This window comes from Daphnia magna, linkage group LG8 (genome assembly GCF_020631705.1).
Source record: "Daphnia magna isolate NIES linkage group LG8, ASM2063170v1.1, whole genome shotgun sequence".
NCBI lineage: Eukaryota > Metazoa > Arthropoda > Branchiopoda > Diplostraca > Daphniidae > Daphnia > Daphnia magna.
The window spans coordinates 3,593,344-3,608,012 of NC_059189.1; the positions used below are offsets into that span (position 1 = coordinate 3,593,344).

Here is a 14,669-nt window from a genome sequence, read left to right on the forward strand (position 1 = left end):
GAGAAGAGTTGCACAAGAGGTAAAAATCTATGTCTTACGTCAGGACTACTTGATAAAATTCTTAAATTTTTGTTATCGTCCTTTGAAACGTTTAAACGTGTCACCCGGAAGTAGGCTAGGACTCCGTAAGGATAATCCCAAAATGATCAAATCAATGGATCCCCCCAAAAAAAAACTTCATTCGAAGAGGCTATAGAAATAAGAGTGATCTTTTACCTTTAGCCACCAGATCGCCTAGATGACTAGCGGATGAGGCGGTCTGATGTTTTAAGCAAGATTCCAAATGAAAACAGTCTGTTTGATCTTCAACCACGGTAGTCAAAAGTACTGGCCCAAAAACGTTATGTTTAATCCTAGTATTGTGCAAATCAGTATAAGTTACGACAATAAGGTATTACAGTAAGATAGTTCTTACACTAAAATGCATTGCCAAGTTTAAATCTTTGCTCGATGAAGTAGGAAGGAACGGAAGCCGCAGATTACCATGGGAAGCAGGAGGCAAATGAATTAAGGCAGTCCCGATACTGGCGCAAAAAATGCAGAACCTCTAAGACGGTCGGGCCATTTTTCGCATTTCGAGTGCAGTGTCTGTCACCATAGAATACTTAGGCTTTCCTGGCTATCTTTTATCTCATCCTATTGCTAAAACAAAGCATTAGCATGAGATTTTGTAGTTAGCTTTTAAATTTTTCCTTACCTTGATATTTCGGGTTTTTATAAAGTTTAGTGAATCTAGAACCATAAACTTTGAATTTTCTTTTTAGGCTCCCTTGTTCCAACACTAGGGTTAAAACATAATGACATCTGAATCAGTTCATTTTATGATTTTGGCAAGACTTCAGGTTCAGGAGATATAAATAAACCATCAGCAATCTGCAAAAAGAAAGAACAAGAAATAATTGTACATGGTATACTTCTTTTAAACCAAATCAATGTTTTTCAGAATTCCGTATTCCACAAAGACCCACTATAAGAGTTTTCGTTTATGGTTTATTACACTTTTCCCACGATTAAATAACGAAATGGTGTATAAATACATCAAGTGTTGAAAACCAAATCGGTATAGTCCGAGCCAGGTTTACCAAACGTAGATATCACGTGGTGTAAACATTCAACACGATTAAATTGTTTGATTTCAAAACGCGGGTTCAAAAAGATTTACTACTTATAATAGAACACAACTTAGAACTTACCATCCAACAGTGATGCTATTAAATCAAGTCTTTTCGTGAAACACCAGTTACAAATTTGAAAGGCAGACATGATTTTTTCGTGCCTTGTTGTGGTCAACGCTGCCGGCTTGTGAAATTTCACTGAATTTCTAATTAAAAGTTTTTGGAGTTAGAAAAGCACTTTCAAAATGAGTTAAAAACTTTAAAAATTCTTTTAATCGAATTTTTTATCTGTTTTTATAAGAACTTCCAATCAAAAAGTAGAGATTGGCAACCCTACCCTACCCTATGGTAAACGTTTTAACACGCCATCTTGTAGCAATGACTTTCAACTATGGGCGATTCTGACTTAAACAGCGCGAAAATTGAATCCAAATTTTATTGTAGGCGATACGTCGTAATCGTGTTGTCCTTTTTATCGTTAAATGAAAAAAAAATTAGTTTCCACAGAACTGATATTTGACACGCTTGTCCTTTTCGGACAATAGCGTCCGCACCTTCTTTTAATTACTCACACAGTGTGTTATTCCTTTTACTAATTCTCCATAAGATAACACACAGTTTGAAGTTTCTTTCGACGCCGCTCTCTATAGTAGAGTCAGAACAAAAACAAAGCAGAACGAGCAAATGTTCACGATGGCACTTTCTTTCTTGTTTAATGTCAGGAATACCTGGTCATAAAAGACACCGGTAAACTACGAGAATAGGCTCGTTAGGGAGGTGATGAATAATCAAAGAGAAGGCACACCACACAAACTCGCACTAATTTAGCTTATGTATGACCAATACACAAGATCGGTGAGAAAATGACACGTGTTAATAGGATTAAAGTGAGTATGCCACCTTATATATAATAAACACGCACTTTTGACACGTTAGACTCGGGTAATTGCAATGGCGGGCGTGGTTAAACATGCCTCTCCGCCAGCCAAACACACAAAGAAAACGGAGAAAAAAAAAAAAACCAAAGGAGAGATAGAAAGAGATACGTACGTATGATTACATACACGGTCAGAATGTGTAAGTATTTCACGTAGGTGAAGGAGGGAGATGGGTCACAAGAAAAAAGGAAAAAAGCAATCGAATCCGTTATAATTCAACAGAGCGTGCGTGCAAGACTATATGGAACAGAAAAAAAACAAAAAAACAACCAGCCATTAGTAGTTATATAAGAGCGACTCGATATTTTCGCCATCAATTTTCCATCTTCTGATCGGCATCGATGAATTGGTAGGCATTTTTTTTTCCTTTTTTTTTTTTTTTATTCTGTTATAAACATTTGTCGTTATCTCTCTGACAAGTTGGCTAATGGGTAGGGGAGGAGGACCAATAGATATGCAAAGTAAAAAAAAATATATAGTAAGGCGAGAATTCGGAGAGTACGAGAAAGAAAGAGAGAGAGAAACAGAGAGAGAGACGGTTATGAGGGACTAGACATACAACGGGGACAGGCGACTGGTGGCTACGTCACCCAATTTTCAGGACCAAAGAAAAAAAAAACAAACAAAAACAAACAAACAAACAAAAAATCGTTGCTTTTTTCTGACGTTCGGCCGAAGAATAGATTAATCACTTTTGTTTTAGTAGAAGAAGAACTTGTAGAGAGAGAAAAAAAAAATAATGGTAAGACGATAAAGGGGAATTCGTAGACAATCAGATTGGTTGGGATATATAAAGGTAAGACGACAGATTTGAGAGAAATGATTTCGACGATTTGACGCGATGAATAGAAGAAACACATACAATTACACGAGCTCTTTTCCAATATGGCAAGAAATGCGAACCACTCACACTTTGCTTGCTTTCTCACAAACAATTAAAAGCTGCGCTATCTGCTGACACTCAAAAGACACACGTACGCGAACGTACCGTTAATATATAAGACGACGGATTCTGTCATTTCTTTCTCTCAAAAAAGAAAACATGGAATGGCTGCACTCGAATTTAGTTGTCACTTTTCCTTACTCCTAGTTGCAAATACGGTATAGTATGCGGCGCTAACTGAAGAGAAAGAGCAAAAGAAAGGGCCCCCAACACAAAAACAAAACAAAAAAAAAACAAAACAACCAAACTGCGTTTTTGAAGTTCCCTCCACAAAAAAATTATAAAAAAAAAAAAAAATACAACTGGTGGTGAGTAGATGTAGTAGTCGTTTGAAATTTCATGACATCAATCAATTGTTTCAACGTTGCAAGGCGTTGGCCACATCGCGAACCGTGTTCTTGACGTCACCGACCAGCCGGCTATGCTCGGACGAATTCCTCAACGGACCGCAGCTCGTCTGCTTCATTTCCTTCGTTTGAGTTTCGAGCTTGGCGATCAGCTGCCGGAAATGGAAGCGACCATGCGGCGCGATGCAGTCGGCGTAGGTGTGGCACATAGAGTGGACATTAGACAGCAATTCCATCCACTGATTAGGGGTCGCATGCGATTGCGATAGCACTTGTTCCACTTCGGAGCACAGGGCAACGATCTTTTGCCGGTCGCCGTCGCCCTCTTCACTGGCCCCAACGTTGCTCTGTATGACCGGAGAAGGGCCTTTAGCATACACGGCGCTGCTACGATTAGCTACGGGTGGTTTGGCGTTGATCACAGACGATGTCGGCGTCGCATAGATGGCGGCCGAGGAGTTCTTTAACGGCTTCATCACGACGCTGCTCGGTTTGACCGGCACGGCTGGCTTGTCCGGCTGCTGTTGGGGCGGAGGGGGCGGCCGGCTCGGTACCGACTCTGCGCTATTGGCACCACTTTTGAGAGAGATTCGCTGAGACTGAGGAGGAGGAGGAGGATGATGCTGCTGCTGCTGCTGCTGCGATTGTTGATTCTGTTGGTCCTTTTCCCACATCCGTTTCAAACTGTTGATGCTTCCGCTGCTCTTCCGTTTGTCATCGCAATCTTCAGAGCTTTCGGAAGGCTTCTCCACCACCTTTTCGGGGACCGGCTTCACCATCGGTTTCACCACTACCGGCTGCTGTTGCTGATCGTGAGATTGGGTCGATTCGTTTTCCGTCTTATCGCTGCCAACTTTACGTAAACGGGACTTGAAGTCGAATTTGACTCCACCGTCGCCGTTATTCGCCGCACCTGCAGGAGAATTGGTTTGGTCTTGGGAATTGGATTGATCGGCCATCAGATCTATTTTCTTCGTTCCAGAAAGCGGAGTGGGCCGCTGCGGTGCTGGGTGGGCCGGTCGAGGAGGAGGTGGAGCCATCACTTCGGCCGGCTGAGTCATCAAAGATTCCGTCGTCTGCGTTTCGCTAGCGTAACCCGGTTTCTTGCCGGCTTTTAATCTCAAATTTTCAAAAAGCTCGCTGACCAGGTGCACAGACGGAGGATTCTGCTGCCCCACATTCTCCAACGACGAGCCGCCGGAAAGTTTCTTGTCCGTTTTTTCCTTAAACTCGGCCACCAGTTGAACGTCCACATGGCGCAAGCCCCTGGGCGTCGACGGCTTCGTCTTGTTCACCGCGGCCGCCGCGCTAGGCGCTGGCTCAGGTGGCGGGTCGGACCCATGATGGTTGTCTTCCCACGGACTCGGCGAGCGCAGGATGCCGAAAATCGATTGGCTCATGATACCGCTGCTCTCCTCCATCGAGTGGAATGGTGCGCCGCTTTTCCTGTCCAGCAATTCGGAAGAGCACAGAGAATCGGCGCTCTTGCTGGTCACGAGGCCAACAGAGTTGGCACTCCCGGTGGTCGTATTCGGAGAATCATTGGCGGATTCTCGGTTGACTCGGTTCGAATCAATGTTCTTCTTGAGTGAGTTCTCCTCGATGCTGACTTCCTCGCCGAGGAAGAATTGATCTTCGAGTGATTGGCGGGCGCCGCCGGCCCGATCGACTGAATTGGCTCGCATTTGGACGTTAGCTGGTGGCGTTTTGACTTGACCCCGAGGAGAAGGGACGGGTCGGGTGGGCGGATGCTTGTCCAGCTGTTTCGGGCCGTCGATCGAGTCGTGAGAAGCTGCCGACGAATTATCGTCCGGGGCTGAAGCCGCATCGTCTTCCAACGGCGGAGGTGGTGGAGGGAATTCCAAATCGGCCAGATTGGGCGCCGGTGAATTTTCACGCGGATGCCGGGCCTGCGGGTTACTGCTGGAACGAAGGCCGCTGCTGCGCGGTTTAGGGCTGGGCGTGCGGGGTCCTTCGCCCGACAACGAATGACTTCTACCGGCCGGAGGAGTTTTGGTCGGATTAGAGGACGAGCCAGTCGCGTTCTTGACACCCGGACGGAGCCTTGGATCTTCCGTCCGGTTGTGGTTTACCGCTTGGCGCAATAGAGACACATGGCCAGCTTTGGGCGATTCTTCTTCCTTGTTTCCCTGGTCCATATCGACGCCTTCCGGCGGCTCGCTCGTCATGCCACTCTGACGCAGAGACTCCAAATAGGCACCTATCCTAGCTCCTTTCGGCAGAGTTCCATATCTAAAGTAAATATATTCAATTAAGAAACATTAATTCGGATTTTAAAAAAAAAAACAAAAACAAATGAGAGGCATCAATCAACTCACCTGTTGATGGCTTTCTTAACGTTATGAACTTCGAGCGTAGCCACTTGGATTTTGCTTCTCTGTGGCGGTTTGGGTTTCGGGTCGGCGATCGGGCTCGTTTCTTTGGGTGGATACGTTCGAATCTTCCGGTTCGAACTACTAGTGCCACGCGGCTGCTCCGACATTTGTCGCTGAAATTTGACACTCGGTTGTGTCGTCAGAGCCTGTTCACCTTCGCTTCCATCTCCATCTGACTCGTCACCGTGATTCAAACTCTGCAGGTCTCTGTTGATACCTATCCATTTCGTCGCAACATAAACACACACAAAACAAGTTTACATTTGTTGAAAGAAAATGGAGCATTAAGATTTTGTTTTACCTTCGAAAACGTGTTCAATTCCGTTGGAATCGCTTCCGTCGTCACCACAAGGCCCGCCAAAGTCCTGATCTGTGTACGAACTGTCCCGGAAGGAGCTACTAATAGGACAAGAAGAAATTCGGCAAAATTAAATAAGAATGCGAGAACCAATGAATATGCCCATGTTCGTCAACTATCAGACAGTTGTCATGCATTCACTAGAAACACATTGTTTGAAAAGGTAAAGTGTAAAGGAGAAAAAAAAAAAAACGCAACAGTGCGAGAAGCGGCCGATTATTGAAAAAAAGGCTACGCGTTCCAGCAAATTTTAGGTTAGTAAATCCGACATCGTAATTAATGCATGTGCTTTATGTGTTGTGTCGTGTTTGCGTGTTAAATATTAATTTGGTTAATAGTTACCTGGGAGGTGCGGTACCCAGGTGCCCTGATTTGTCCGACACCTTAGTGGGCTTGCCTCCTCTGTGAACGGGTAGACAAGAGACGAGCGGGTAAAGGAAAAATAAAAAAAAATAAATCACAAAAATATTAGGAATAAAAATTCAAAATAAAACGGCACACGCATGAGTCAAACGTGGGAAAACAATTAAACCGAAAAGTAACAACTCAGCGGAGTCAATATTTAATTTTTTTTTTTCTTTTCTTTTAGCCAGGCAAGCAACGCAGAGGAGCAAAGTAAAAACCGAGAACGCGTGCGCCGCGCCAAGCCACAAAAAGGGATGAAGCAAATCCCAATTCCTTTCCGGTCTCATTAATGTTACTTTGCAGTCTAGTGGTGTGTGATTGTTGTGCTCGTTATCTCTTCACGCAAATCAAACGCAACGGCAATGGGGTAATCAACAACGATAAGCAACGTACCTGGTACGTTTGGGAGGAGCCGGGACGGGTTTGCCTTTAGTGTTGGTGGCCCGTCTCATTTGCACCGGACCGGTGCTGGAACGACTAGGCATCGCGGCGCTACCGCTAGCACCTGATGGTCGATTATGACTTTGATTTTGAGCTTGGCCCTGATTGGCGACCTTTTTTGATGATAGGCGTGGACTGGATGAACTGGCGCCGACGCTGCTGCTCCCCTGTAGCTGTCGCTCGACTTCTATTATTGCCAACATAACAAAAAATACAAAATGAAACAATTAATTAAATTAAGATATCAATAAGAAATTATCAGCACAAATTGGTGGCAGGTGGCAAACCTTCGTTGATGCTCGATTCTTGAAACATATTTTCCAGGCCGTGGTGGATCTCTTGGAAAGTCGGCCGGTCATTGGCACTCCAATGCCAACATTGCTGCATGAGATCGTAGACACGGGGTGGGCATCCTGGGGGGCATTCCATCCTACCAAACAGAAACCGCAACAAATATATTAATGCCGTCTTCCGTAATGAAAATGTTGGAAAGCTACAATAACTCACCGGTAGCCTGTTTCCAAGGTGTGGTAGACATCAGTTAAATCGATACCGGGATAGGGAGACATGCCGTAGGTGGCAATTTCCCACAAAAGGATACCAAACGCCCAGACATCCGACTAAAAAGAAAAGCCCATTCACATAAACGATTCGCAAAGAGAAAAAAAAACGATGAGATAAAAAATAAAAGGAGGAAGGAAAGTGTCACCTTGGTGGAGAATTTATTGTAGGCTAGACCTTCGGGAGCGGTCCACTTGATGGGAAACTTAGCACCGGCGTGAGCCGTATAGGTGTCGTCGCGCATTAGGCGGGCCAGCCCAAAATCGGCCACTTTGACTAAGTGGTTTTCGCCGACAAGGCAATTACGGGCGGCAAGATCCCTTAAAAAAAAAAAAATGCGAAAGAGAAAAAAAAAGCAGACGTGTTTGGTTAATGAATCGAATCGAATAACGGGGCTAAAAAAATGCGCGCGTCAGCCATGAAATGTGAGCGTACATGTTTGTGTATCAAATTTTTCCCTATTACCTGTGAATGAAATTTCTGCTCTCCAGGTAGGACATGGCGGCCGCCACTTGAGTAGCCATATAAAGGAGCACAATGGCGTCGATCTCTTCACGGTTGGCTCTTCGCAAATAGTCGAGCAGGTTGCCTCGCGACATAAATTCCGTGACAATGTAGAAAGGAGGTTCGCGCGTGCAAACGCCTAGCAATTGCACCAGATTCGGATGCTTCATTTCCTTCATAATGGCCGCCTCTTCTAGAAAGTCCTTGAGCGCCATCGTGTCCTCCTTGAGCGTCTTGACGGCCACCGTCATGTTATATCGCTTCCACATTGCCTCGTACACATCTCCATATTGACCTACAATTAAAGAGAAAAGACAAAAAGGGTTTCCGCTGTGAAAATCGTTCAAAGGGAAAGCAGCGGTTATGACTGAATGCATCCTCCCCCCTCTCTTTCATGGCGTCAATTAATATCGTAATCGTCGCGATTGAAAGGAAGCCACTGGACGGTGATCAAGCAAGAGAAAGCGACACCTAGGCTAAACACTAAAAAATATATATATATATTTTTATACCTCCTCCTAGTTTCTGTTTCATTGCTATGTCCGTCCGCTCGATTTCCCATTCGTCCGGCTCAGGGCTGAGCGCAAACACTTGCGGTTTGTGACGCTTGGGAGCCGGATACAACAATTGCGTTATGAGCCCATCCGCATTTGCCGAGTGATGATGAACAAGCTCGGCCAGCGTCCGGAACCGACTCTCCGATGTGACGTACACCTTTAAAAATAAAGAAAAAACAATAAATAAATAATAATAATAACAAAACAGAATGTGTAACGGATGCCCAGAGCATAGGAACTTAATTGATTTAGAGATTTGTGTTGATTACCCGTCCTTCGGAATCTTCACTAATCCGGTAGTGATAAACACGGCCCTCGTAGCGGAGTGAGATGGATCGTTGCCCAGGGCTACTTTCCGATTCTCGTACTAAGAAGCTGCCATTGATGCCCGAACTGAGTAAGTATTCAGCTGCATTGCGGGAGATTGGCCCGTGATACCACGAGTGTTTCTCTAGTGAATTGACAGCAGTCACATAGTTGGACGGGACCCAGCCGACCCTACCCGAACCCGAATGAGCTTCGCACCATTCTCCACTTTTATTATAGCTCAGAATTTTCACTTGTTCACCTAAAAAAATATATATATTTATATATAAAATAACAATAAAAAAGGTTCCGCATTTTTTTGTATAAAGAAAAAAATGAAACTAAAAAAAAACAAAAAAAAACGATGAAAACGTTGAAATGAAAGGCAATTGCAGCGGCACCTTTTTTCAAGCTGAGCTGGTTATCGCCGGAAGCTTGAAAGTCATAAAGGGCGACAAAGAGCTGCGGGTCTTCGTCGTTGGGTTCGGTATGGAGTAGGTTATCTCTCGACGTCCATCGATGCGCCGATTCAAGGCTAAAGGTAGTGCCACAATGGCCCCCTAAACCTGAAGATCCGCCTCCGTCCAGGTCCAATGCTCCTGTCGCCAAGTCGGGCAACGTTGGCAACGGTCGGTTCTGCAACAAAGCCTCTGTGACACATAATCGTGAAAACCGAAAAACATTAAAAACAAAGGGGAAAAAAATACATGCATATGTCTAAAAACAACAAACAAAAACAAAGGAAAATAAGAACATCAGCAACAGACTGACCCCCATATGGAAACTATTCAAACCGCTAGGCCAATGGCATGCAGCGCCAGTGTATGTAACGGTAATAAACAAGACGGGGCCGGTTTTTAATTCGCTTCTGTTCCAACAAGGTTTTGGCCTCATCTGTTGTACGTCGTGTTCATTTTTTGGTCTCCCCTCAATCCCCCACATGCCGTCGTTAACAAAATGCCACAAAAAAATTTGCATTAGAAATTGCTTCTTCAAAAAAACACGACGTTGGAAAACATCTTCACGATTGACCTCCGTTAACCGGTCGGCCGTCACGGTAAACACCTGCTCGAAAAGTCTGTCTATTGTTCCAGAAACACGACTGTTTTCCAAGTACAAAACGGCAACTCGTTTCCGTTCATTTACCCAAGTCAAAATTGGCACCATTCGATTCAACCGTTTGCACGACATTTGAAAGCTGACGTGGGACAAGTAAACAGGTCCACGACGGGTAAACAAGTCCAATCCTGACTAGTGTGCATTTGTTCTCAGTGCAAATGCCACCCGCAGAATCGTACCCCGGGCAAATAGGATCAAGGAAAACCCCCCAAAAAAAAACAACAAAAAGGAAACAAAAAAAAAAGAGGATATCCAAGCAGAGAAGCATATTAATAATGAGTGCAGTCAGATCGATAATGGCTCTTGACTTTTCTTTTTCTCCTTATTTTCTAACTCTGACGTTCTTACCAAGTCTGGGCTTGGCACCGGGTGGATAAAGGATCTGAAGGAGCCGCATGACCGAGGGCGGCAATAGAGCGGGATTGGACATGATGCACAAACGAAATCAACCGCAGCGAGTCTCTTCCTTTTTTTTTTTTTGCGATATCCGTTCCACGAGAAGGAAAAAAAAAAGAACTTTGACCGATACCAGATAACTGCAAACTACTCTAAAACACAGGGAACACTACACCCTTAAGTACGCATTAAGCTAGCGAGAGAATGGCGTTGATAATAATTTTTTTCCGTCCGTTCACAGACGAATAACAAGAGAGACTGAACTTTTCTCTTTTGTCTCTCCATCTTCTCGTCTTTTGCGGCTCGTGATTAGAACGAAATCGTCGGTTGGTCGCACCACCGGTTTTTTTTTGTTGTTGTTGCTTTTCCTTCGTTTTGCGGTGCAGCCTCGGTAGTCCCCTCCCACCGGTTGGAGACTCCCGAAAAACAGCACGACATCTGGCCGTCATTTTTCAGCGTTCCGGTCCTGGTCGAGTGAGAGACATACATGTGCGCAACGTAATGGGCCAGACTATCCTGCATACGATTTATTAAATTCGCGTCGTTGTTGTGGTGTAGTAAGAACACGGAAATTTCCCGTTTCTCCCAGCGATTGAAGAGAAATTTATTTAGTTTATTTTTATTATAACTTTTTTTTCCGGCAGAAGAAATAGAGAGAGAGGGGGAAAAAAACATGAATAAGAGTCTGACGAGATTGCATCTGCCAATGGCTATGGTTCTGGCGATGGCAATCTTACATGGCAGCTGGGAAGCCACGGATGGAAAAACGCATCGCTAGCACATATACCATAAGACAACGTCCAGGCATTTCGTTAAGGGCCTAGCATTCGAGCCGCAGTAGTGCCATTCCATCACATGGATTCTCACACAAAGACCTAAAAGAGCGAAGTCTTGGGTCGTTTATTGGTGCAAGGTCTTGGCCTAATCAAATTAAGTTGGGAATTTTTTTTATTTTTATTTGCTTTTCTTTCTCTCGTTTCAACGGAAAAAAGCATCTGGAGTAGGAAGACGGGCGCCATGGCCGTGACTCCGGTCTCCAAACACTCTGCGTAATTGAACATCCCCATGATTCTTTTTTCTTATTCATCATCATCTATCACTCTTGGGACCTGAAGGGGAGTTTTGGAATTGTATGTCAACCAAACGAACTATGTCAATTCTCACGGTTTCTCTCTGATGCAAAGTTGGCAAGAAAGACGCAAAAAGCATGGACGTCACCTGACAAACTCCGGTCTCGAGATCAAATCATAAATAAATTGTCTAACTTTTCTCCTCTACATGCATAATATTAACTACTTTATATTCCTGAAGCCTTGTCCATAAAAACTGAACAAATTTGCATGTCGAGAATGATTGCCCCGTCAAAATGGTGACAGATGAACCACAAAACATCTACTGTTGCGAAAAAAGAGTGTGTGACCAATCGAAATGTGTGCAGTTGGCGTAATCAAGCAGCGGAGCTATACAGAACCACAAACTTAGGGAGAATGTAGGTTGCCAGGGTTTCCATGGCCTATTAAATACACCAGGCAAAGAAATGACAACAAGGGTGGCTTTCATACTCCTAATCTCAAGGTTGGGTCATACTAAAGCAAAATGGTAAGAAAAAAAGGGTCATAAACCTAATGACAGGAGAAAACGGCACATGCAAGATTGACAGCACAGTTAAAAGGAAAGTGAGTAAATGACGTACCATTGTGTTCGACAAATACATTGAAGGCTTGAGAACGAGAAGATGCAGAATTTTCTCTGGCTGGCCTCAAAGAGTTGGTTTTTGGCTTCACCGGTCGAGAACCAGCTGTAGATGTGAGGGTGAGTGAGTGCAGGGAGCCAGCAGCTGTGGATGTCCGCTCACGTTCCTTGCCTTGCTGGGCTCCCATTGCCCTTTTATGCACATCGCCAGCTAGGAAAAGCAGCAAACTGTAAAGAAATGAATCAAGAGGTTACGATTGGTTAGACTATCTTATATCTGTGCCTTGTGATGAATATCCACTTACAGTCAAACTGGTTATCAGTTCTGTCTAGATTAGTATCATTTATGATGACAAGCGATGGAGACTAACGACGTAAACGAAACTAGAGTGGTGTGCACTTTAGAAGAGAAAAGAGAAGAGAGTAACAGGCAAGAGTTGAGCTTTTGTGTTGATTTTCCAAGGGCGATGGCACACAAACTATAACACCCTTCCGAATCTAGGTCCGATTAAAAACAACGACTCTGGTATGCCCAAATTCCATTAAAATCCTACTAGTAACGATCAAAGTTTTTTCGACTTCAAAATTGGACGTGTATGTTTGTAAAACACCAATAGTAAACCGAGAAAGCTTCCCGGACTCAAAAGCTTCAAATACAAGAGAGACAGACAGTTCTACTCTCCACACAAAACTGTACACCGGCAGCCATGACTATATTTTGCGGCGTTGCGAGACATCAACAGATAGACAGAAACGGGGGGAGGCGAGGAAGAGAGGGGAAAAAAAAAAGAATAACAAGTCTCGTCGTACCACTCGTTTCCTAGTCTCATCAAATGTCACAATTCTTTCTTTTTTTCTTTCAACAGACGGAAGACCTATGTAAAAGAAACCATCTCTTGTTTGTTGTGTTTTAATTATCATTGGGATTTCCTTCTTATACACCAAAGTCACTGGAGCTCATTGTTGCGTTGTTCGTCGTTGTTCTGACGCCGGCGCCGAATGGACACACTCGCGATCGTTCGGTTTTGCTAGAAGCTTTACAACGGATATACTATGTCTGTCTAGATAGAACTGCTATCTGAGCAAACAAATTATAAACGTGCTGTTATAGTTCCCATTAAAAAACAAAAACCCACCGAGAAAAAACAAACAAAAACAAAACCAAAGCTGACAGAAAAGATTCGACTGTAACTGTGAAGACGGATTTGTGTAAGAATGCATTTATTTTCTTAGCGCCAAAACAGCTGGATACTGCTGACCCCGAGAGTCACGAAAATTAAAGACTCTGACGAATGATATTTCTTTGACTTTGAGGTTCTCACTTTTCTTCTTGTGTAACAGTAACGCGCTAATTAGGCACAGGATTTTGTTATCTACCTTTTGACAATGTTCACACAGCAACACGAGCCTCTCCTTCTGTCTCATATATATAGATCGCCAGCTGGAACGTGCTACGGCTATTCAACGGACCGAACCCCCCTCCGCTTCTGGGTCCTCATCACTCGAAAAACTCCAAACCGACATTTTTGAATGACTGAGTGTGAGGGGAGCAAAAGGCGAGGAACTCTTTTGCTGAGAGCTATTGTTAAAGCGCCATGTTCTGAGCTGCTGCTGGTTCAAATATAAACAGTCGTTCATAATACTTTTTTTTTGTGTGTCCCAGAAGCCTCGTCGTTCTCACTGAGCTCTTTCAAAATTTTTCTAAATAAAAATGGAGCAGTTTAAGTCTGCAGAATAATCACATTTTCAGTCCCAAGAAATTTCTTGAGCTCTAAACAAATCGATTGCATGACTCAAAAGGGAGATTACAGCTAGATGACGACGAAGTCTCTTGTAACTGACGAAAAGAAAAACTTTTGCCATTGTGTTTGACACGTTTCTTTCCTGTGTCTTTGGGTTTTTGGCACTTATGGAAGAGATTACCAGGGACACGATACATGTCTAAAAGGGGAGGAAGCTCATTTTCATTTCTCCGTAACTGTATCGATTCCACGGCCGGATGACGTTTGAAAAAAAAAAATATATAAATAAAAATAGGTCTTCTGATATAGATTCTCTCTTCCTTCAAGAATGTGCATGATTTGGGGTCGGAATGTCAGCTGGGCGAATGTTTCTTCCCGGCTGCATGCTGTCTGTCGTAATTCCGCCTCCTCGATACGGACTGGTGCTCAGCTTAAAAGGAAATAGACGTCAACATATTGTGGCCCATTGACTTAATGCACTAATATTACATCAAGTAACTCATTTAAGGATGGAAAATGGGATGAACGAACCCTTTTCAGTCATTTTCTTCCATCTCTTTTTATTTATTGAAAATGTCCCGTTGATTCGTCAGCATAAATAATAATAAGAGGAATACATCTTTGGCTTCTTCTTTTGTCGTACGTACCTCAAAAAAGTAAAGCCGGATATCGAGAAAAGGTGGAATTCCTAGTTGGAATCATATCCCGGTTTGATGACAAAAAAAATTCATGGCAGTCGGTCAGTCAACCACGTGAAGGTCTTCCTTTTTATCGGTTTTTCATGGAACACGTACTGTGTGTGTGTGCCAACCGGTACGTGGACTTGTTTTAACATGCACACATACAATG

At 43.7% G+C, this 14,669-nt stretch overlaps 1 protein-coding gene and 2 long non-coding RNA genes across 6 annotated transcripts; 2 read left to right on the top strand and 1 right to left on the bottom strand.

Moving 5' to 3' along the window:
- Positions 1-1,800: 1,800 nt before the first annotated feature.
- LOC116928887 (tyrosine-protein kinase ABL1) lies at positions 1,801-12,528 on the bottom strand. 4 transcript variants are annotated; one of them, XM_045177814.1, is made up of 14 exons: positions 12,384-12,528; positions 12,080-12,306; positions 9,273-9,521; positions 8,835-9,133; positions 8,521-8,722; positions 7,970-8,303; positions 7,653-7,824; positions 7,451-7,563; positions 7,231-7,373; positions 6,896-7,130; positions 6,440-6,499; positions 6,041-6,135; positions 5,683-5,956; positions 1,801-5,596 (listed from the first exon to the last, which is right to left on the bottom strand). In XM_045177814.1, the coding sequence occupies exons 2-14, from the start codon at positions 12,264-12,266 to the stop codon at positions 3,355-3,357; spliced, it is 4,605 nt and encodes a 1,534-aa protein (XP_045033749.1). In that variant the 5' UTR covers positions 12,267-12,306; positions 12,384-12,528; the 3' UTR covers positions 1,801-3,354. The 4 variants fall into 4 exon arrangements, with proteins under 4 accessions (XP_045033749.1, XP_032791912.2, XP_045033750.1 ...); XM_032936021.2 differs by having other exon boundaries at positions 6,041-6,138; XM_045177815.1 differs by lacking the exon at positions 6,440-6,499 and having other exon boundaries at positions 6,041-6,138.
- On the top strand, positions 10,804-11,924 carry LOC116928898. Its single transcript, XR_004397424.2, has 2 exons — positions 10,804-10,943; positions 11,031-11,924. It is a non-coding gene; the product is annotated as an uncharacterized LOC116928898 (long non-coding RNA).
- LOC116928897 lies at positions 12,469-13,920 on the top strand. Its single transcript, XR_004397422.2, has 2 exons — positions 12,469-12,604; positions 12,696-13,920. It is a non-coding gene; the product is annotated as an uncharacterized LOC116928897 (long non-coding RNA).
- The last annotated feature ends 749 nt before the right edge of the window (positions 13,921-14,669 follow it).